The 24,522-nt window shown below is 46.5% G+C and overlaps 1 protein-coding gene across 2 annotated transcripts in view; it reads left to right on the top strand.

Annotated features, from left to right (window-relative positions):
• Positions 1 to 24,522, top strand: part of SLIT3 (slit guidance ligand 3) — a 641,932-nt gene that overhangs the window by 491,095 nt on the left and 126,315 nt on the right. For both annotated transcript variants that reach the window (XM_050794632.1, XM_050794633.1), the window contains 4 exons: positions 2,959 to 3,100; positions 14,028 to 14,099; positions 20,004 to 20,075; positions 23,611 to 23,682. In XM_050794632.1, coding sequence (XP_050650589.1) covers positions 2,959 to 3,100; positions 14,028 to 14,099; positions 20,004 to 20,075; positions 23,611 to 23,682 — 358 coding nt within the window. The remainder of the gene's footprint in view (positions 1 to 2,958; positions 3,101 to 14,027; positions 14,100 to 20,003; positions 20,076 to 23,610; positions 23,683 to 24,522) is intronic.

Raw genomic sequence — 24,522 nt, forward strand, 5'->3', positions numbered from 1 at the left:
CCGATCACAGGAGAATGTTTCTAGGGAAAACGAAGCCATCTTTCAACCTCATTGTAAGCCAGAAGTGTTCTGTTGAAACAGGAAGGTAACTGTCCTCACCATGTGTGAATGCCTGGCTAGTGAGCTGCCAGCCCAGGGTGCTATCAGAGGCTATAATTACCATTGTTTCTCTCTGCGTAATTAAAGGTGGTGTTAGTGACCTGGTTAGGAATCTTTTTCAAAGACTTTTTTTGCCTTGACAGCATCCCTTGAAATGTAGCACACACAGCCAAACAGAATGGGAGTCACCCTGCGGAAGACCCAGCGAGTTCCCAGAGGGACTCAAGGCTGTGCCCTGGGTCTGGTTTAAAACAGAATTAATTTCAGAACGGAAGTCAGAAAGGGGTACTCTTGGAAGACTTCTGTGTTAGAACTTCCACCGCCGTTATAAGCCCTCGGATATGGCATCTTTCTTTCCCCTTGTCCGACACACCCCATTCAAGTAATATTGTCACAGATCGAAAGAGGGAGGGCCGTCCAGTCCCTCCGCCTGAACAGATGGAAAATGCAAGAGTTCAGACTCCCATTCGTGACATTTCCAAACAGGAAGGTGTCCCAAGTGTGGGGCTTCTCCCTGGCTTTGTCAGGTGTGCTCTTCTCTTGATGTGGAAGGCCAGGTTTGGCAGTTTTCTTTAGGGAATGCCATCTGTACTTCAAACACCCTGACATCTGAGGCCAACCGCTCCCAACCTCCCTTTGATGTGGGTGATGGGATGGGAGCCTTTCACACTGTAGAATTCCCTTTGCTGTCTGCAAAGAGAGCTGGAGCAGAGGAGGTAAAGATGTTAGGTATTTTCACTCCTTCCCAGAAAGAACTTCAGTAATCATGCAATCCAAACTCCTTATTCACTGACACGGTACCAAAAAAAGCTCAGAGAGAGGTACTGTGATTTGCCAAAGGTCTTACAGACAATTTGCGGCAGAGCAGACCCAATAATAACAACGAACATTACCAAGCTCTTACCCTGTGCCGCGTATTCTTCTAAAGACATCTCAGGCATTACCTACCTTTGCCTTCACAACAAAACCATGCTATGAAATAAGTATTGTTATTTTCCCCATTTTACAGATGGGAAAACTGAGGCACAGGGAAATAAGGATGAAGTGATAGAACCAGGAATCAGATAGAGGCGGTGGGACCCAGAGCCCACAGTCTCAGCCACAACACTCTCCCATTCCTGAGCCGAGGCTCTTACAGGTTGGCTCTCTGTGGTTTCCACTTTCTCAGAAGTGTAAAGGCTTTCCCAGTTTGGAAGGAAGCCAGTATCATCACTCTGTCTAGGAGAATGTTCCAGCTGGGAATTTAGTGTAAGTCATCATCTTTCTGGCATTTTCCATGGTCTCCATTAGATCCACTTGTGTGGCACTGGCAACTTGGAGGTCCATGTACCCTGGCCAAGAATATTTTCTCAAACATCCCCACTCTGAGGCCATGTTTTCAGTTTTTGTTTTGTGTATATGTAAGTGAGGTCAAGGGAAGTAAGAATCTTTGGTCATTGGGCTGGTATTTTCTGGGAAGGTGAACGTTCCAAATTAAGCTGTAGATGTCAACTGGAGCCCCTACAGGAGGATCCACCCTCGGGCCCATGAGGACTATTGAACGCGGAGAGCGCGCCCCTCTGTTTGAAGCCTCAGCGTCCCAATAGGACACCAGGCTCAGCTGGTCATCTGGCTCAACCCCAATAGCTAGACACACTCTGGCTTCCCAGACTCAGTTTCTCCAGTGAACAGGGGCCAGACCAAAAATCACTTTTTCCCTGCAGACTTTTTTCATGTTCTGTGTTTAATCTACAATTAAGAGCCCCGAGCCAGAGGCCCCATGTCCAAGCAGTGAGGCAATCTGCAGACCTCATCTAAGTTTGGTCTCAGTCATGGCTTTTTTCCCTGAGAGGGCAATCTGGAAAGACACTGAAATAACCCCCATTGGCTGCATCCAGCAGCAGTGGGATGAGGTCCTGGGAGGGATGTGGGGTTGAGCTTCTATATTGGACCAAAAAATCCACATTTGGAAAGCTAACCGTATGATTAAGAGTCTTACCTCACTTTGAGGGAATAGTCATAGCACGAAAATGTTTACAATGTCTTTAAAATATTTGCATTTACCTCTTGTATTCAGGATTTAATGTGACCACCAGAGAAAGTGATTTAGATTCCTGGTGACTCTTTGAGTCTTGAGTTGGGTTAGTAATGGATATGTCTATCTACATTTGGCTTTCTAAATGAGCTCCTTGGGTACTATTTGCTTGGCTTTCTATCACTTTGCTTGAAATTCACACTGATTCTCACCTCAAACAAAATTAACAGCTGGCTTCAAAATATGTAGTAACTTATTCACCTTTTTTTCAGGTGAGATAGGTTTTATTTGCATGTTCCCTAGACATAGAAGCCATTTGGAAATGCCTTGGGTGTAGCTGCTGATGGGGGTATTAACACTTCGACAACATCAGTGCCCCAAATGGGGAAATTCTACCACCTGGTTTTGGTAGCCCTGTGGCTTGCAGCCACTAGAGAAAGGTCTAAAAGCTATATTTACACTCAGCATCCAGTCACCAGCTAAAAGTCAGAACCCAAGATGCACCTTGGGAAAGTGGTCCCATCGTAAGCTCTTTGGATTCTAGCAGCGTATTTTCATGTGTGATTGATTCCGAGGGCCCCTCTTTCTCTGAAAGATGGAGATGACAGGGCAACAGAGCAGGTGGAGCAACTCAGACAATGAGGTCAAGGCCAGACTCTCTCCTCTTTGCTGAATATTTAGCCTGTGGCACCTGTGTCTCCCAGGTGACAGGAGATGTCAGCTGGTGATCATTTTTCAGACTGCTGTCAGGTCATGCTGTGCGCTTAGGATGCTGGTTAAGCACACAGAAGCCCAGGCAGCTCCTGACACTGACATAAGTTGACTGTTGTGCCTTGGCTCCACAGCCCCCCACTCGGAGCCCCCATCCTGCAATGCCAACTCCATCTCCTGCCCTTCGCCCTGCACGTGCAGCAATAACATCGTGGACTGTCGAGGGAAGGGCTTGACGGAGATTCCTGCCAACTTGCCGGAGGGCATCGTCGAAATGTAAGTGCACCTGTCTGACACCCCCCACAACTGTCCCTGGTGAGTTCAGCTCCCTGTCCCAGCCGATCACCCACTAGGCCATCAGCATGTGGGGCTGTGGGAGCTAACCATTAAAAACACTCAAGAATCTCTTTGCTGTCCTCCCACACCTTCCCAGCTATGATAGCTCAGTGGTCAAGAGCATAGACTCAAGATCAGAATCAGCAAGCTGTAGCCTGGGGCCAAGGATTCCTACCGCCTATTTTTGTAAATAAAATGTTTTTGAATACCTCCACATCCATTTATGTGTGTCCTGCCTATGGCTGGTCTCGTATGGCAGTATTGAGCAGCTGTCACAGAAGACTGCACGGCCCACAAGGCCTGAAGTATGTTCTCTCTGGCCCGTCCCAATGACTTTGCCAATCCTCGCCTTAGAGTCACACTGTATTTGTATCCTGGCCATACCGTTTACTAGCTGTGTGACATCAGGTAAAATAATGTCTCTTTCATCTTTAGTTTTCTCACCTATATTAATGTGATACTTATGGTATGACACCTCAATGGGTCATTGTGAAAACTAAATGAAATACTACCTGTGGAGCACTTCATACAGTCCTCTGCACATGGGCAGGTACTCTGTAAAATAGTGGTGGAAGTAGTAGGACGTAAATAAATGATTTACTCATTTCTTAGCTACCATTATCTGAGAGGAGGACTGAGCTCCTAATTACCTCAGATGTGATTTTTGTCCTCTCAATTAGATCTTTATTAGGTAACGACACAAGATTGTGTATGTCTCTGTGTATACATGAATGTCAAAAATTCCAGTAAAATGTATTTGTCCACATAGTTCGGTCTAGTCCACTCTCCCCTCATACATTAGAAAATGGCCAGTATCTCATTCTAAAATGAGTAGAGGGCCAGTCAACGTTGACCTCAAGGTTACTCTTTAAATAGCAACTGTTGTTTTCATTTTTCTGCCTTCACCTTTAGTTGGCTTGATTAAAAAGATCATTATATGGAACCTTTCTACTGAGAACATCATTCGGTAAAATCCCCCCAAATAAAAGATACATATTCATCCCTTGCCTTTCTGCTTTGTCGTAATCTCCTCCCTTTCTTCTTTCCTCCTCCTCTTCTCCTCTTCTTCCCCTTCCCTGTGTGTGCCCTTCTGTTCCTAATGCATTCCAATTGAGGGCCATTGACTCTTTCATTCATTCTTGTATTCATTCAGTAAACATCTGTTGTGGGCCCACTGTTTTCCTGTCATTGTTCTGTGCTTGGAAAGACAGGAACAAACAAAACAGACCCATTTCTGCCTGTATAACACTTGCATTCTAGTGGTAGCGGGGATAAACGAGCAGCAAAGTAAAGTAAGTTAGATAACATGTCAGAAGGTAGATTCTGTGGAGAAAAATAAAACAAGAAAAGGACAGGAAATAAGCGAGAGAACCAAACGGCTATCTGGAGGAAGAGTATTACAGGTTGAGGGAATCGCATGTGCAAAGGCCCTGAGACTGGAGTGGGCCGGATGCTCCAGAAAGCCGGTGTGGCTGGAGTAGAGTAGACAAAAGGGATGGTAACAGGATGAGATCAGAGAGGTAAGGATGGGCCACATCCTGGGATGTGTTAAAGACTTTGGCTTTACCTTGATTGCAATGGGAAGAAGCACATGACTTACCAGTGGAGTGGAGTCTTCACTTCTTCTTTCTTCACCTACTTTGCCAGCTTTTCTTTGATTCCTTTACAGTCCCATTTTCCAGCCCTAGCAGACACAACCCGTGCCTCCATACCATCTGGCAGGCAGGAGCTGGTCAATAAAGGGTCCTTTCTTCCTGCCATCCCCGCCTTCTGCGGCCCTCCACCTTCCTTTCCACAAACACTGACAATTCATTCCCTTAGGGTTTTAATGCACCTCTCCTTCGGTCCCTGTGGTCCAGTGCCATAGCTTTAGAGAGCTCTCCCTCTACAGAATCTACTTAGTCCTCACCTACCTCTCCTGCTCCTCCTATGGCCTTCCAGCATACTATCTAATTTACTTTAAATATCTCCCTCCTTCCATCATTCCTCCTCTTTCCTATCCTTGCCCTCTTTCTTTTTTGCACTGTTACCCTTTCTTTCTTTCTTTCTTTTTTCTTTTCTTGTTTTTTTTTTTTTTTTTTTTTTTGAGACAGAGTTTTGCTCTTCTCACCCAGGCTGGAGTACAATGGCACAGTCTTGGCTCACTGCAACCTCCACCTCCTGGGTTCAAGCAATTCTCCTGCCTCAACCTCCCGAAGTAGCTGGGATTATAGGTGCCTGCCACCACACTCAGCTAATATTTTTTGTACTTTAGTAGAGAGAGGGTTTTACCATGTTGGCCAGGCTGGTCTTGAACTCCTGACCTCATGTGATCCACCCACCTCAGCCTCCTAAAGTGCTGGGATTACAGACATGAGCCACCGCGCCCGGCCTCCTCTTCATCATTTTCTCCCTCCCTTGATGCATTTCTCCCCTTCTCCCCCTTGCTCTACCCACGGTCTTCCCTCTTCTCTTCCCCCCTCCGCCCATCTCTTTCTCCACCCAGTTAACCTTCACTTCCCTTCCCTCACCATCCACACCACAATGGGCCTCTGGCCCTCCCACAATGGATGTTCAAGACAGAATTCTCACCAGCCCTCATCTCATTTCAGATTCCTATGTATCGTTCCTTTCCTTCCCTGCCCCATCTTATTCTTTTCTCCTTCCATCTGCCAGGTTTTATGTTTTCTCTTTGGCAGCCACAGACTGTCCCTTGGCTAGGTTCCAAAACTGCAGTCTGATGAAAGAGTCCAGTCCAGGTAGCCAGGCTGTAGCCAGTGAACCCACCCCAGCCCTGATTGAGGGGCTCTGGGCCTGCCACCCCGCTTCCACTTCACATCTCTATACTCTCAGCTTGGACCTCATGGATACACAGCTCAGCTCTCCAGGAGAGAGAAATTGCAGATAATCACATCAGAGGTGGGCTTTGTGCAGGCCAGACCATACCTGGAAGGTTGGACTCACACCTGGATGTGTTGAAGTTTAAAAGCAATTTGACAAGCTTGAACAGTAATTGCCAAAAGCCTGTCTATTATGATTGAGTTTTTCCCTGTTATCAGGTAAAGTGAGAAAAACAAGAACAATGTGATATTTTTCTATTGAGCAAAAATATTCAGTTTAAAGGAGCATCCTTTAAGTTTTTGGACTTCCTTATTCTGTTATCATTGTTTTTAAAAATGTCTTTTATTTTATAAAATGATAGCCACTGAAGACAGAGTAGTCTGTGTATGTTATATATGTGTAATTATTGTATAATTATAATTTATGTGTATTGCATAGTACACATACCACAGATTGCCATAACTGGCAAAATAAAAGGTCTGGTCACCACCTAGTCTTTGAAATCCAAAAGTCCGAGAATGACCATCCTAGCTAGAGTGTTTCCAGAAATAAACAGAGACAACCAACCAAGAGGTTAAGAGTATAGACTGTGGATCCCAGCAGACATGCATTCCAGCTTTGACTCTGTCTTGTAGCCATGGACAGATAACTTTTCTGAGCCTTGGTTTCCTCAGTTGCAAAACGCAGAGGCTAATGACACCTCCTTACTGGTTCTTAAGAAAGTTAGGTAAATGAATACAGTAAAATGCCTAGCATTGTGTCTGGTCCATAGGATATACTATATTAACAATGCTTGTTGTTAGTTCACACTGGCAAATACTACAACTATCACCACGACCTTTATTAGGATGATGACAATAGTTAGAAACCACATCCTAGGAGCTGGAGCTACCTACACAAAAGATTCCTCCATAAACATGGGTCAGTTCTTTGAAGGGTTATGGTTGAGAGAATAGGTTCTGGAACTAGACTTGCCACTTGCGTTATGACTTGAACCTGGGAGTAGCTCATCTTCATGCAAATGTATTCATATATGTAAATAAGACTGCCCCTGTGTATCAGGCACCCACGGTCTACCAGATGGATTGCCCAGGACTTTTCTTGCTGTGCTTGCCTCCTCCTCCTCTGTGATAAAATGAAACTGAAAAATTAAAGCAGAGGCGACAAGTCTCTATGGTTGGATAGGGAAGTTCAAGAGGTGACATGTAAGAGAGAACTTGAGAGTGGGTTGGAGGGGGGATCCTGCTGCTTCCATGTATCTGGGGACCTGTGTGATGGCCTAAAAGTCTTTTGTCATGTGACAGGTCAGCAGATGGGTGGGAAGATGAGAAAAAAGGGAGCAGAGAGTTGAAGCAGCAGGATGCACCCCAGGATGAATGGGAGGTATCTGATTTATCATTCCAAAGACATCCAAATGTGGCTTTTTTCTTTTTCTTTTTCTTATTGAGAATTCCACCCCTTGTCCATGGCCACCCATATAATCCAGATTTGTACTTCCTCCTTAGGAATGTTTTGTACCATGTTAAGCTCTCCACTCCCTCTTCTCAATCCTTAGCTACTATTAATTCTCGTAAATTGCCTTAACCTTGGGAGGGGCTCTGCACTCCCCAACTTTAGGGGAAGGGGAGGGAGTTGACTTTCTCTCATGCAAAGCAGTCTTGCAGACTCTCTCCGATGCTTCCCAAGCCAAAGCAGCTCAGAGGAGTGTGTGCTGGTGTCCCCGAATACCAGAGCCAATTCCTCTAAAAATAGCTTTCTTCCAGAGAACCCATAGCGAAATGATGATTCACTGCAGATTTTCTTCGAAGCTGAGCTCCCACCAATGGCACCATTCTCACTGCACCCTGTCGGTTCTCTGAACCAGCTCTGGCTTCCAGCAGGGTTAGATTATGGGAAGCCCCAGAGACCCACATGTTCCTCTGCTCTGTGGTCTTCAGACGCCCTTATGAGTCTTCAAAAGCTCTGGAGGGACCATCTGTCCTTAGAGTCCCATCTTCTTCCACTTTTGCTCTGTATCTCCCCATGGTGGTATCCCGTGTCTCATATCTTCCGCTATGGAAGCTAAATGTCTTCCATGAAGAAAGGCTATGGACAGATTTCCATGTCCAGTCATAAGTAAGAGCATCTGGTGGGGGAAATAGCCCCAGTTTTCCCCCTGCCCCGCCTTAACCACATTGTTTCTCTGAGATAGGGAGGCAGCCACTTAACAATAGCAAATATTCCATTCTTACCAGCCCCCAGGGGTTTTGAAAGACACACAGAATTAAAAACACAACAAAACAAACCAGCAAACAGAACCAAAGAGCTGGAATGTTCTGGAAATCATAGACATCAGTGACTCTTGGATTTTCTGAGAGCACCAGGTTTCCATGTGTGGGACTGCCACATGGAAGGAGGGGTGATAGGGTGGCATGGGAGCAGGTGGTATGAAGGAGAAGCTGATGAGACAGAGTGGCTGGGAACAGAGCCTTGGGATCCATACTCGGCGGGTTTGAATCCCTGTTCTGCCTCTTACTTTAAAGCACATTCCTTAACATCTTCATGCCTCATTCAGTTCCCCCGCTTTGCATAAAGGGGGTCATCATACCTACCTAGAAATCTCCCATGTAGATTAAATAACATAACATGGAGAAAGTGAGCACACTGCACTGTTTTGAAGCTACTAAAAAAATGTAAAAAGCAAAAACCTATGCACATATATATGTATGTGTCATCACAGAATGATTTAGTCTCAAGTTCCCATGCAATTCTTCATCCATTTTTTTCTAAGACAAAAAAATAATTTCCTCTGTGGCACCTGAGCGCATGCACAGAATAAGAAAAGCAAATCTTGCTCTGTGCTGTGTCTGTGCCTCTGCTTTCTGCAGGCAATTCCAGGTGTCTCCACACAGCACAGGTTGGGAATGGCTTTTTCTCAGATATGCCTACATTCCTCATCTTCTCTATGGATCAAACATATAAACTGGATGGGAGAGTCTAAGACGCTCTACCTTTCTTTGTTTCTTTTTTTTTTTTTTTTTTTTTTGAGACAGAATTTTGCTCTCGTTGCCCAGGCTATAGTGTGCAACGGTGTGATCTCGGCTCACTGCAGCCTCCGCCTCCCACGTTCAAGCGATTCTCCTGCCTCAGCCTCCCAAGTAGCTGGGATTACAGACACCCACCACCATGCACAGCTAATTTTTTGTATGTTTGGTAGAGATGGGGTTTCAGCATGTTGGCCAGGCTGGTTTCAAACTCCTCACCTCAGGTGGTCCAACTGCCTCAGCCTCCCAAAGTGCTGGGATTACAGGCGTGAGCCACCGTGCCCAGCCAACAGTCTACCTTTCTGAAGAACCGTGAGGACCAGTGGTAAAGAAAGAGAAAGGCCAGAAAGGGACTTCTCCAGAAGGTGTGCCCAGAGCATAACCTTAAAAGGAACCTTCCTTTTCAGCCTTCTTCCAACATAGGGAAGCATTAGGAACTGAACCTTTGGGGTCTGAGTTGTCTGGTCCATCCAACTAGCCCAGGATGACTTAGAGGAAGAATAAACAAGGGGCTTCCTTCCTTCAGCGTGATCTGGACATCCTAACAAGAGTTCCCAAGTCAAGGAAGGCTGAGAGAGATGGGAAAGAGTTAAGAAACCACAAAAGTGTCTTCTAGGTGGGAAGCAGGATAGCCTAAGGGTCAAGGACACAGGCACTTCAACCAGACCAACCTGGATTCAAACTCAGGCTCCACCATTCACTAGCTATCTGACCTTAGGAAAATTAACCTCTTTGTACCATTATTTCCTCATCTGTAAAATGGGTATATTAATAACACTACTTGGTTCATAGTACTGTTGGAAAAAAATAATTTGAGCCAGTGTATGAGGAAGACAGTGTCTGACACATCAAAAGCCCTCAATAAATGGTAGATGTTCATCATATTATCAACACCACCACCACCACCAATGTTTCCACACACTCCAGGACCTTTTAACCAGGTGACTTGCAGACATGCCCCTGCGCCGGCCGTGCCCCTGCCAGTCTCCCTGACATAATGTTGACTTCTGTACTGCTAGAAATATATTGTGTTTAGTCACATGTTTGCAAATGGCAGATCATTAAGGCAGCATCTGAGGAACTAGGGCAAATCAATACAGAGCACAAATGGCTGAAATCCCCATCAGATGTTCCCATTGTTTTTGCTGGTGCGGGAAGACACTCAGATGTTTGATTTGTATGTTTGTTTTTATGCTAGTTCTATTAAATCAGTTTGCAGCCTGAAGAATGTTTACCAGACAAAGAAAGACACATGTGCCAGTTAAGAGAGACCTAAATCAGCTGTTGGCTTCAGACCATCCCTAAATGTGACAGTTTTTGCTGATGCGAATGCTTCTTTTTGTCCTTTCCATTGAGCTTTTCACACTAGGAGTGTGGACCTTTGCATCCTTGTTCTAGGTTGCAGGACTAGGCTAAGTGCAAAGCCTTCCAGGCGTACCTGCTGCACAGCGACACATGTGGACACGCACACACGTGTGCGCACTTTCCAACCTTGCTCCCATGACAAAGGGGCCATTTTCCCTGTGGATGAGCTGGAAAGGACTAAGAAAATGAAGGTCCTTCAGCTCCAAATGGTATTCAGCAAAGACTGGTGATTGAGAGTTTGGGCTTTGAAATCAGATGAAGTTGGCTTTGAGTCCCAGCTCTACCTCTCCCTGACTTTGTGAATTTGGGCAAGTGACTTAATCTCTCTGGGCCTCAATTTTCTCATGTTTAATGTGGAGGCGGTAATAACCAATAAGCTTTGTCTCATGGAATGTAACTATTAAGGTAGACAAACCATGTGAAACTCTCAGCCTGGTGTCTAATATCTGAGCACCTGATCCATCATAGCTCGTGGTGGTGGTGGTGGTGGTAGTGATGGTGGTGATGGTTATCCCTTCCCTTTCCTTTCCTTTACATTGAAGGTACACAAAGTGTTCACAACCACGCTCCCACCACAGACAAATTCCTGCTGCCTCCTTGGGCAGGGTTGACCCTCATCATGCAATGGCCTTGGCACTCTGGGAGGGGCTGGGTGTTCAGCCAGTGCCCAAAACAGCCTGAGAAACTGAGTGACTGCAGATAAGAATGAAACCCAGACCAGGCATGGTGGCTCACACCTATAATCTCAGCACTTTAGGATGCTGAGGCAGGAGGATTGCTTGAAGCCAGCAGTTTGAGATAAGCCTGGCCAACGTAGTGAGACCCTGTCTCTACAAAAATAAAAGTTAAAAATTAGCCAGGCATGGTAGTACGGGCCTGTGGTCCTATCTACTCAGGAAGCTGCGGTGGGAAGATCACTTAAGTCCAGGCATTCAAGGCTGCAGTGAGTCATGATCACACCACTGCACTCTAGCCTGGGCGACAGAGCAAGACTCTATCTCAAAAAAAAAAAAAAAGAAGGAGAAGAAGAAGAAGAAAAGAAAACCAAAAGGCAGAGTGAGCAAGTGTGCAGGATGCAGAGCAAGATCTCTGCCAGGCTGAACAGGCCAAGCCTGGAATTCTTTTTTCTGTGTTCGGAAGCCACACCTTTGCACTCCATTTGCGTGTCTTATGTATATTCACATCTATATTTCATCTTCTCTGGGTTCCTGCAGCTTTTCCCTGAGGACCTACTTCCACAGAGGCCACATGATGTCTCAGTGTGAGCCCTGGGGCCCTAATCCCTGAAACTGTTCTGTGACTTTGAGAAAGTCCCCTTCAGTTCCTCCATTTTCACAAGTATATAGAGGCAGCGTATCCAATGGATAGAAACAGAGGTATCAGTTCTGCCAGTTCCTGGCCCTGTCACTTTGGACAAGCTATTTGATTTCTCTAGGTTTTCTTCTCCTCATCTGCAAAATTGGGCCAATATGGTTTACCTCACAAGTGGAAGGATTAAAAGGGATAATAGACATAGTCAACTAGACCCCATAAATGATGGCTCTTGATGTTTATTATGGTAGCAATAAAATTTGGTTCTGTGATGCACCGTCTTGGGCTGGCCTCTATCACCAGATTCTCCAACTCCTTGGGGCCAGCTTCACATCAAGTTCATTGATTTATCTCTCCCTCAGTTCTTGCACCCATCATTAAGATGGAGGGTAATTGATTAGGAACTGCATAGAGAGCCGGCAGACCTCACACCCGGCGCTGGCCTGACTTGCATAGGCTCATTGGCCTGCAGCTGGGAGCAGTGGCTCCTCTTGCAAAAACTGAGGGGGTTGCCATTGTTACAGACAGTGGCTTTCCCTGGAGGCATCATCCAGCTGAAATCCCTTGCCACAGTGGCAGGTGAATGACGGGATTCCTGGACAGCACGCACCACCTGACGGGCAGCCCCAGAGATCCATGGAGCTGCTGCCTTGCCTAAGAAATCTCGACTGAACTCTATGCTCAGCTGGAAAATGAGCATGTCCTTGGAACTTCTCAGGCAAGGCAGGCTGCCTCGAGTCTGCTGTCTCTGTGGGTGGCTGTATCCAGTAGCCCACAGTCTCTGAGACCCCGTGGCAAGCTTTTGTGGCTCTCTGTGAGCTGGCCAGCCAGGTCTGTGACGGTGCTTCCGGTAAAGTGCACTCCCCGCCCCCCTCCAGCAGGGTACAAAGGCATTGTTAATAGACCGTGGCAGTCTCATTTGTAGACTCTATTCATCCGGCAGCCAAGAATGATATGTCCTGATACTCCCTCTCTCCTCTCACCCGCCTTTCCCCTTTCTCCCCGCTTTCCCCCTTCCTTTTGCCTGGAGAGTGATTTGTCTGTGTTATGGGTTGGCCTGACAAACCATTCCACATTAGCAGCTGAGATGTTGTTTGAAATGGGAAAATTGCTGGCAAACTGCTCCATTAGCGATTCCAGTAACAAATACTCTGTTCCCCCAATGAAGATGAGATCGCAGAGGCACAAATTAATACGACTGTCTCCCCCACTCTGCAGCGGGGATTACTCTTCAAGATGAATGGGTTCATCCCAGCCAGAAATGTGCATCCACTAGCTGTAGGCTTCAAGGGAGCCCGTTCTTCCCATCTATCCCTTTTGTTCCCGCTACATCCCCTGCCACACATTTTTGTGTGTCTTCCCAGTTGAGGGTTTGGGGAGCATCAAGGCCAAATGAGGAGGTGATGAAAAGATCTGCACCTTGGAGAGAAGGGAGATGGATGAGGATGAGATCCTGAGCCTGGGCTGGGGTGCCATTCATCACCCCTAATAGAGCACCCCGCCTCCTCCACATGCCTGTTTCCCACCACACCTGTTCTTGGTGACAGGAAGTCATTTGAGAGATGAAAGAATAAAGAATGGAAATGCTCACTCATTCCCCACGGCCTCTTCTCTTCCAAGGAAGTTCTGGGCCCTGGGCCTGCAGCGTCTCTTGTTCCTTTCAAAGTAATAGGAGAGGAAGCATTTCAGGAAACTTCATAAGAGGTTAAAGCCACAGATTCCAGCAGCAGCCCAAGGGAGTGGTCCGGTCTGGGCCCCTGGGCCTTGCAGGATGTCAGGGAGCCCGTTTGATGAATGTCAGGCTGGTAGCCTAAAGATGTTAAGGCTGTTCCTGCACTGTATTTAAACAGCCCATGGAAAAGCCCAGAAATGAAGTCAACCATTGACATTTCTGCCACATTAGCAGTGTGGCTGAGTGTTTAACTGAGTAGTGACATGGTTCCATGACAGATAAGCATTGCTGGCCCATGGCCCATCTCTTGTTACTCTTCCTCCTGTTTATCCCTTTGACTTATTCCGCATTCTGCTTGGTTACTTGTGCAGCTTTCTCTGAAGAAAACAGCTGCCACCAAAGGCAGTTTATCATAAGCAAGAATCAAAAATCCTCAAGGAAAGGTCATCCTTTCCAGCTTTCTCCAAAGAGAATTAGACCCTAGGACAGGTGCTCCATATACTAGGACCTGAGTTCTCTGGCTGCTACAGTGTTTTGTCTGGTCTCCCACAACCAGAACGTGCACCTGTGATAAGAGAGACTTCCCTATCCTTAAGGCCAGAGAACACAGTAGCCCTCAGTGACCACTTGTTGACAGGTGGATGGTTAATTGACTCTTCTCTGCTCTGTTTCCCAGACGCCTAGAACAGAACTCCATCAAATCCATCCCTGCAGGAGCCTTCACCCAGTACAAGAAACTGAAGCGAATGTGAGTTTCCCCTGTGGAGAAATGAGCCCAAATGTTTTCAATTTCCGGGGTTGTTTGCAACGTGTAGTGGGCAATCTGTCCAGGTGACAGACCACGTCCATTCCTCCTGAGCAGTTCTGTTTCGGAGCTGGAACACTGTCATAAGCCTGGGAGGTAAGACGTGGAAGCGTTCTCTGAAGATTGTGAGGTGTGTGGGCTTGGACATATAGTGCTAAGAGCCTCTCCAACTAAAGCAAAGTAAAATTATCTGTGTGGGAGGTAGAGATGAATTAGCCTGGAAAATCCATATCACTGTTCTTATTGTCCCTTGGCTTCAGTGATGTGGACCTAAAATAGGAGTTTTGGCAGAGACGTGACGGTGGCCCCACAGCTGTCTACACCACAGTCACCAACATCCCTACAGCCATGCATACATTCCTATAACAAATACTGAGTGAATGTCTGCTGCAAGCAAAGATCTATGGATAGAGCAGTGAGCAGAAACTAAGTCTGCTGTCATGGAGCTTGCATTCAAGTGGGAGAACACAGAAAACACAGAAACAAATATCAGAAATCAGAGTATCAGTGATGGTGGGAGGGTCTTTTAGATAGGTGTGCCCATGAAGGTCTCTACGTGCAGGTGGCCTAAAAGAAGGAAGGGAGTGAGCCCTGAGCTCTCAGGAAAGACTGTCCCAAGCAGCAGGAAAAGCAAGTAAAAGGCCTTGGGGAGCATGTGTCGATGGTTTGTGGAATAGCAAGAAGGAGTGGAACGAGTGAGGGGAGAGGATGGGGCTTGTGTTGGAAAGGTTGGTACTAGATCACATGCATCCTTAGACCATGGCATAGACTTTCTGTTCTTACTGCATGAAATGAGAAGCCTTGGAGGGTATGGTCAACATGTGAGCACCCCCTACATCCCCGTTAGCTCTGTAAGTCACATCACTCCACCACTGCATCACATCGATGCCCGGTGACACCAACCCCGCTGTTCCTTCCTCACCACGGCAGCTTGGACGGCACCATTGCATCACCGCCCTCATCCCCACCATGTGACAATGTCATCATTCTTCCCCATATCCCATGACGACCTTGAGCACTGCTCTGTGAGTCACTCAGAGCTGGGGGCTCTGCAGGGAAGCCAGTAGGATTCAGAAACAGCCCAACCATTGCCATCTCAGGTATTAAAATTCTGGACAGATACTCCTTCCCTTTTTCAGGCTAGGAAATCATTTAGTAGAGCCCAGTAACCAAGTTGCTGTTTTCATTCCACTTACTCTTTTTGCACACCGCCCCCTCCTCCCTGCACCTCACCCTCCTACAGAGGAAGGAGAGAGTCAGGTAGAAATATGCATGGACTCAGTCCTGCTTCTTCCTTGCACACGAGGCTGATTCATTGCTTTCCCTTGAGTGGGAGGGCCCACGTTAAAGAGGTTAAGTGTCTGCTGATTCCTTTTATGTTAAAAATAAATATCCCTGCGAAACAGTGGCATTGGTAGGCTTTACCCTCAGATCTCGGGAAGCCAACTTCCCATCTCCCTGGAAATCCAAACCAAACAAGCTTTTCTCCTGGTGCAATTCCAGAAGTGGAAACCAACATAATGAGGCAGCTCGAAGCACGTACTTCTTCCCTCCCCTTGGCAGCATTCCTGCTGGAGGAGCTGTATAAATATAGGCCTTAATATTTAAAACCTCGGGCCATTAATCTCCTGGTGTCCCTGCTTCCCCAGCCCGCTCTCCATGCACCCCCCCCCAATTCATTTTTAAAGCTCAGCTTGATTATGCAGCCAGATAGTAATTTCAGTGAAAAATGACAAGTTCAGTCACTGCCCCAACCTATATCTCTTGCATGATTTAAGTTACTGCTCTAATTTTTTGTGAAGTCCAGGTAATTTAAAGCTTGACTATGTTTTACTGTTCCTTCTCCATCCTATTGGACTTGCCATGATCTGTGCATTCAGAATTCATAAGACCTTCTCAGTCACAACCCGGAAAGTGAATTTAATTTTTGATCACTTATGATGCTACTGATATTTATTATGATGCCCTTTTTTTTCCCCAAGAGGATGGCAATAGAGAAGAGAGCACACTTAAAAATTTTCGACTAATGGAACTTCAGAAACCTAGACCGAAGTGCAATCAATGGCTTGGGAGAGGTAGGGTCCCTGATGAGAATGGATTTCAAAACCCTAATTTTTCCTAAATATACATGACCAGGTTATCCCTAATAACTAACAGAAGGAAGTTCCCCGCTCAACTGTGGCTGAACCACATCCTGCTCTTATCTCTTACCAAAAAAGAAAAAAAAAAAAAAAGAAAAGAAAAGAAGAAAGAGGAGGAGGGAGAAAAAAAAAGAATTCTCCCTGAATGAATGGCTTTGTCTCTGCCTATTCCTAGTGGTCACCTTAGTATAAAAAGCATTCCTAGTACAAACTAAAAGGTTGAGTATTCCTTATCCAAAATGCTTGGGGTCAAAAGCCTTTCAGAGTTCTGAATTTTTCAGAGTTTGGAATATTTTCGTGTGTAATGAGATATCTTGAGAATGGGATCCAAGTCTAAATATGAAACTTATTTATGTTTCATATACAGCTTACATAGGCTGAAGGTAATTTATATGAAGTTTTTAATAATTTTGTGCATGACACGAAGTTTTGACTGCAACCCATCAGTCACATGAGGTCAGGTGTGGAATTTTCCACTTGTGACGTCATGTCCGTGCTCAGAAAGTTTCAGATTTTGGAGCATTTCAGATTTTGGAGTTTTGGATTAGGGATACTCAACCTATATCAAAGCAGAGAAGACACAGAGAAGCAGTAAAGAGCACTAGAGGCAGCCCCTTGGTCTTGCAAGTTTGGTTAAGTAACTGGTAGGCCTGACACCTGGGCTATCTATTATTGTGCCACAATGGGGTGTTGGGAGTTCTTTTCTTTTACATGCTCTTAGAGCAACTTGTTCCACAAGCTCCAGGACTTCCAAGTGTCTCACACTTATATTCCCTGCATGACATTTGTAGGCACTTGAATTTGCCACCTCTATTCCAAACAGTCTGGAAAAGCTACCCCTTCTTGGTCATCCAGTTTATAAGCCCCAGAGGACCAAAGTGGGTCTGAGACCATTTTCTAAAACATCGTGGCCTGAAGTATATGACCTAGGGACCACCTACATGGGAATCACCTGGAGATGTGTTACATATACAGATTCCTAGCCCCAACCTCCCAGCCTACAAATCAGACTGTCTGCAGTGCATTTTTAATCTACACCCTCATGAGGTTTGAGAAGCACTGGTGAAGAGTCATCCCAGTGCCCAGAACCAGTTCTAGGGGCAGCTGCTGTGGCTAGGGACAGGGTCAAGCATGGAGGTCAGTGGGCAACTGGAGCCATCTCCCAGCTGCCTTCCACCTCAGTGCCCTGTGTTGTGCATCCATCACAACAAAAGAGCAGAGGGGTCCTTGAGCTGATAGGAGACTTGAGATGCTTGCTCTGTGCCCAAATGGCTGTGTCCAGTCACTTAGGGCTCAGGTACTTCACCTCTCAGGGCTGCTGTTTCCTTCTTGCAGAATTAAGAATTAAGATAAAGTGTGCTAAATGTTCTCACTTATACATGGAATCTAAACAGAGCTGAACTCTTAGAAGCAGAAAGTAGAATGGTGATGTTCAGAGGCTAGTGGGGCAGGGGTGGGGTGGAGATGAAGATGATGGAGATGTTCGCTAAAGGGGGCAAAATTTCAGGTAGACAGGAGTAAGTTCAAGAGATCCATTGTATTAGATAACATGGTGAATGTAGTTAACAACAGTGTATCTTATACTTGAAAATAGGTCAGAGAGTAGATTTTAAGTGTTCTCACCGCAAATAAATGATAAGCATGTGAGGTAATGCATATGCTAAGTAGCTTGATTTAGCTATTCCACAATGAAAGCATATATCAAAACATTGTGTTGCACCCCAAATATGTATACTTTTTTAAAAGACTAGTTGAGTACAGTAGTGAAAAAGGAGGAAAGAGTAGAACAAGGAGTTTGATCTGTAACTGACTATGAACAATCCATTGAGAGAACTCACTACCTTTGGACCAGCCTAAATATACAGTTTTTATAAAAATAAAAAAGACAAAGTGACCAAGGTCAATTCCCAGCTAAACTATCTATCATTTCTCCGATTCCCACTGTCCATCACCTCCAAACAGTGAGGCATCTCACCTCATACTGTAGGGAGAGATGGGTCCAGAAGTCTAGTCGTGGACTGAAAACCAGTTTGCCCTCCCAAGGCTAAAGCAGAGGGTTTCCCTGATGGCCACAGAGCTTCCTCTTGCAGCTAGAGGTCTCAGCACCTTGAAGGGACAATTCATAATCGGGGGGAAAAAAGACAACACAGGCCCTCCCGCTAGTCCAGTCTGAACAGATCCTTCGTGCTTGCCTGGAATGCTTTGCATAGGCAGCCACGCTGAGGGCGAGTAAGATTAGGATAATCCACAGTATTTGCTTGTTAAGACCCTTAAACAAAACCGGAGCTCGGAAGAAAAGCCCGATGTAAGCTGACGAGTTTGTGAGCTCAATCTGCGGATTTGTTGGAGGTGATTTCGCCAGCTAAAGGGATAAACCAGACAGCTGTGCTGAAGAAGCCTTAACCTGTGAAATATCGTTCAAAGTACAAGCTTTGGAGGCAGGGAGGGGAGGAAGCAGAGGCCTCGGCAAAGGTTATGGTGTGGTTCTTTTGAAGTCTATTAGAAGAAGGAAGGAAACAGGCTCAGGAAGATTCCCACTGCATGTGCTTAAGAGGCTGGGAGGCTGGAGTGTCTGGCCTCGCTGGAGTCAATTGCTTAAGAATCTGCTCTGTTGTGCTTTTTTCCTCCATATTCTCTCCTCACCTCCTTGTTGACCTTCCAAGACCCCAGCTCTCCCACTTCTGCACAAAAGCAAAGACCCATTGATTTATTTTGTTAAAGAAAAAGAACTGGAGAGGTTTGATGTCACAGGAAATTGGAGCATCTCTCCTTCCAGTGACAGGAGCCCAGAGGCCATCCCTGAGCTAATGACTCTAAGAGAAAGAATTTCCCCTCAGCGAAGGGCCATTAGCAAGAACTGGTGTCTGGGTTCTCAGAAGTCACTGGGAGGCCAGCAATTGAGCAGCCTCAGGGCCTCTGGGAAGGAGCCAGGGTCGAGGAGATTCCTCTGCACCTGCCAAGCCAGGTTAGCTGCCCCAGGCCCCAGGCCCAGCATTAATAGAATTCTCCTGGCCCACAGCATCCCTCTTGCTCACATTATCCAAAGCCTGGGACATTCTCATGCCCTGGGCTTGCTCTCGGGTGAGGAACACACTGCCAGCCAGTGACAAGCCCACATCTCCAAGGCGTCCCCTGAGAATCCCAGGATATGCTTATATCATACACTGGACCAGACAGAGACTTAAGTCACTGCTCAAAACCTCCTTTCAGGTGAGGGAGGAAAAGTCACTGGGGAGGTGAAATGACTCAGGACTTTCTGGGAGAAAAATGAGCAGCTGCTGAGGCATGAGGCAAGAAGATGCCTACAGGAACCCTGGCCTGTGGTTGGTTGGGTGAAGCTGATTCCTGTTTCATCTGTGCCATTCATTGCTTGGTAATGAGACGTAAGGCCCTAATTTGACTGGGTTCTATTTTCCACCTACAAAATGATGGCTCACGTGTTCACGGCTCGTGTCCTGATCAGGATGCCACGGTGAGTATTCTTTGAAAACCAAGAAGAGTGATGTAAACGTGGTGCACTTTGTCATGAGATAGTTGAACTGAAGGCTCTTGAAGCTCCTTCTCTTGCACTGTGAATAAATGAATTGCTTGATTGATTAATTAATCCTTACCATTTTGAATGCCTGAAACGCTTGATTCACACTTAGGAGTGACCGTTATCGCACCTTTGAGCCACGTTCTCAGACTTTACCGTTAATGTTTTCAGAGACATCAGCAAGAATCAGATATCGGATATTGCTCCAGATGCCTTCCAGGGCCTGAAATCACTCACTTCACTGTAAGTGGGGCCCGAGCCGGGGGCTGAGGGTGGTGGGGAGGGGGGCGCTGGAGGGAAGAGAGACGCGACCGTATTTTTCAGGAGGTGTTTATCAAGACTTTATGTTCCCTTACACACTTGTGGCAACCTGGTAAAAGAAACAAATATTTCTTCAGGGGAAATTGATCTTGGGGAATATTTCTACAACCCAAATGCATTATTTTTATTGATTAAGTGCCTAGCAGCTTTCCCAGTTATTGGCTTCTAATTCGAATGCATCTTCTACTCTAACCTCACATCCCCCTCCCACGCCACGTCCCGCTCCCGCCCCGCATGCCACTGCAGTGCTGTCTTTCTGGTGTAAGGAGAGATGGTGATGCATGTTTGTTACCGCATCCCACCCATTTGTGTGGCCTTGCCAAGTGAGGAGCTCATTTTCTTCGGCTGATTTTCAAGCTTTCTCTCCAGACCACCGTGGCCATTGTCCTAAAAAAACATCCACCCCATCCTATAGCCCTTCCTGTCTTTGATTTTGAAACCCATAGGCAACCCACTGGTTGGAAGCAAAGCTTCCACCAGTGGATTCCAAGACCCCTGCGGGCAGGAAGGTATAGAATGTCCTCATTCTGTCAGTGACTCGTGTGTGGCATAGGGAAGTCACTTGAGCCTTCTATGGATGCTTCTTAGTAGGCAGGACAGGGACAGTGATCCCATTCCCACCTAACACATCCAATGATGATCATGTGTACAGTAAAACGATAATTAGCAGCGCTTACTGAGCATTGACTGGGTACCAGCTACTGTTCTAGGAGTCTGTCAGGTTTAGTCCTCACCACAACCTAAAATATAAAATATATTGTCATCTCGCTTTTACAGCTAAAGAACTTGGACAATCTAAGCTCCACCGAGACAGGGATTATTATCGGTTTTGTTCATGGAGATATCCCTAGCACCACAAACTGTATTTGGCACAGAGTTAATATGCCAAAAAAAAACTTGTTTTATTCAACCATTTACTTATTCAGAAATGTAACTTATCCGAAGTCCACAGTAACAGGTAGGAAAGGCAAGATTTGAACCCGCACTGTCTGACTCCAGAACCCACACTCTTGATCAGTCTGTCTATATTTTGCCTCTCTATGCAGCCACGCAACCTGTTTACCTAATTTATGAGTGGACAGGTAACAAGATGCGCATTTTCCCCCCACCTGGCCCCATCCCACCGGGAAGGAGATGAGGACTGGGAAGTCTCTGATTCAGCTGTTGCCTGCTGCTTGCAGAGTAAATTAGTTTCATTTATCGAATAGAACATCTGGCTGGGATATCAGAGATGGGACCATGTGTGAGATTAGTGTCTGCTTGTGCTGAAGATCACAGAGGAGAAGGGAGAGGGGCCGTCTGCCACCAGAATCCTGTCTCTGCCCCCACCCTCTCTCTTCCCTTGTCTGGTTTCCCTCAGCCAGGATTTGGAGACAGTCTGAGGGCAATGAGGTGCTTCCTGTCTCGTAGGAAAAGGAATTCAAAATCTGGTTGCCAAACATGAAATTGACATGCTGCTGCCCGATTCTGAAATACATGTGAGCATTGTTTAAGTGAAGCACCTCTCACTCCCGATGTATTCGTTCATCCACGCAGTAGGTGCCTACTGTGTCCTGGCAGTATTATAGGCACTGCGAGTATGGCAGTGAACTGGACACACAGGATCCTTGGCCTGACAGAGCTTAAAGCTGAACACAAACACACCCGATCCTAGCTCAGGAGCAGCCAAGGTAAAGAGCTGGAGAGCCTTTACTCCTTACCTGTGTGTGCATTCATTCATTCAACAAATATTTATTGTGCTAGACTCTGTTCTATTTTGGGGTCTAGAGACCCAGTCATGAGCAGCCATATAACATCACTGCATTCATGGGGCCTACATGCAAGGAAAATGGGAGGTGCAGGGGAGGGAGGCAGAAAAAATTAAAATTAAATAAATATTTAAGTAACATAATGTGACATAAAGAGAAGTGATATGAAGAAACTAAAATAGGGTAAGAGGTGGTATAAAACATTAAAATATTAAAGAGACATCTCCCAAGGAAGAGATGTTTGACCTCAGACCTGAAAGGCAAGAAGAAGGTAGTCAAGGCAAGACCTGGCGTGGGAAGTCAGACAGGTGTACACCCAGATGCCTGAGGTGACCACACAGGCAGGAGAGCCTCAGCCCACCTCCACTCCCAGCGGTTTTGACGCACTGGGCTCAGAAGCCTGCCCTCCCAAGGCATGGCAGGTGGTGTGAGGACCCCTCTGCCCCAAGCCCCCCAGCTTCTGCTACCCTAGAAGTCCTGACATCAGCTGAGACGGGCAGACAGGGACATTACTACATTTGGCACAGTGAGTGGTGGGGCATTAATATGAATTACAAATGTGCGCCTGAGCTATCATGCTGACTTTTATTTAGTCATTAATTTGTTGAAACATTAATGAAACACACCCGTAGGCTGACGGAGACATTCACTCTTCACTCCCAGTGGCGTCTGGAAAAGGGGGGTTTGGTTGATCGCACCCATTTACCATTTCCGCATCCTAATATTTTGTCTCCCCAAAGAAAGATAACAGCCTGGATTGCGATCCGAGTGAAAATGGAATATTGCATGCATTCAGTGCACTTCAGGGCTCTGGAGAGGACTTCAGAAAAACAACCAAACTCTCCCATGCTCGGTTCCCTGGGTCACAGAGGAGGCTGGACCCAAGAGACAGCAAAGCCCGTGCTATGGATGGGAGCCGAGAGAGGCCAGCCGAGCTTCTCTGGTGCCTGTGCAGAGCACCAGCAAGGGCCAGGCACAGAGACGCCCCTGAGCACTGTGCTGGAGTGGGAGACCCAGTAGCCTTCCTCCCCAGGCCTCACCAAGACACCAAAGACGAGACCCATGAATCAGAGACAGCAGTATGAGGGTCACTGGAGGCCCGTAGGAGAAAGGGGTAAAAGGGTTCTGAGTTCCTAGGTTCCTGGCACTCAAAGAATAGGAAAAGTAGATAGAAAGTAAAAGCTGCCATTACTGTGAGACAGCAAAGCTCCCTAGTTTTTCCTGAGAGCCAGTCCTTGACTCAGCAGTCCCTGCACCATCTGGAGATGACCCCAGATGCACAAAGCCCTGTCTAGATGGATGATTAAATGACTCAGCTTAGGAATTCCTAAGATGCAAAGGGATATTAAAAGGAAACGTCCTGTAGGCTGGGCTCAACCTGATCAATACCCATCGAAGACACAGGGCCAGTCTCCCACACTGTGTGTTTGTTGCCGGGGTGTGAGTCATATTAGCAGTTGGGCTAGGTTGCCCAGGAATGGAGCAGGATAGAGCCCATTTCTCCTCGCCTCCCAGACAACCTGCCCTTCCAGCCCCTGGCTGCTCTTGGCTGCCTCTGTCTCACTGATGAAAAGGGATTAGGCAGGCCATGGAAGGGGTTGTCCTGAGATCTCATACCCAGAATTGGCCGAGGCGATGGCTTCCTGCAGGACTGGGTTCTGGTGGCCTCACATCCGCGGTGATTGCTGTCTTCTCCTTCTCTCTTTCAGGGTCCTCTATGGGAACAAGATCACCGAGATTGCCAAGGGACTGTTTGATGGGCTGGTGTCCCTACAGCTGCTGTGAGTAGGAACCTTGTCACTGTTTGTGTCTTTGGTACTGTTGGAAGGCTCCCACCTGAAAACTTTGAGTCATGCTCTGGAGAGTTCTTTTGACTATGTGCAGACAAAAGAGAAACAAAAATTTTGAGCTGTCCACGCTTCACCCCCATTTCCTATTTTTGTGAAAGGAGAGCCAGCCAGTGGGCAGAGGAAGACTGAGGTCAGTGTGCACAAACCCAGATGACAGAGCTGAGGGCCCTGGCCCAGGCATGAAGATACTAAGCACAGGGTTTGGGGCTAGGAATTAGGAAAGAGTCAAATCCAACAAAAAGAAAAACATTTTTCAGTAGTGTGCTAAGAATATAGGGAACTAAAACATTCACATACTAAGTTCCAGTACTAAAACTGAGACAGAGCTGCTGATGGACATGTGACCTTGAAGAGGGGTGGGGGCCGGGGGAATAATTCGAGAGGAGCAGAATCAGTCACCAATGTGACTCCATCTGGGAAAGACAGGGTGGAGGGGAGTGTTTACTTAATTTAAAGGAAGGGTTGTTGCCTCGAATTTTAAGCTCAGGGATTATTTGTTTGCATTTATTTCATTCTGGTCATTTGCGCTTAAATGTTTGAAGAAGATAATTGAACTCTGATGTGGAGGAGGAAGGAAAGGAATTTAGCTCATAGTATAGTTTAATTTCTGTGCTGGTAGAATCATCTGTGATTTGTGATGAGGCAGCTATAGCATCTACACACATGTACCATGGGTGTGGGAGTGTGTGTATGTGTGTGTGCGCGTGCATGTGCACGTTTGCTCTGTGACCATCACAGTTCCTCTGGGTATTAGGAACTGATCTTGAGCAT

This window comes from Macaca thibetana, chromosome 6 (assembly GCF_024542745.1).
Source record: "Macaca thibetana thibetana isolate TM-01 chromosome 6, ASM2454274v1, whole genome shotgun sequence".
NCBI lineage: Eukaryota > Metazoa > Chordata > Mammalia > Primates > Cercopithecidae > Macaca > Macaca thibetana.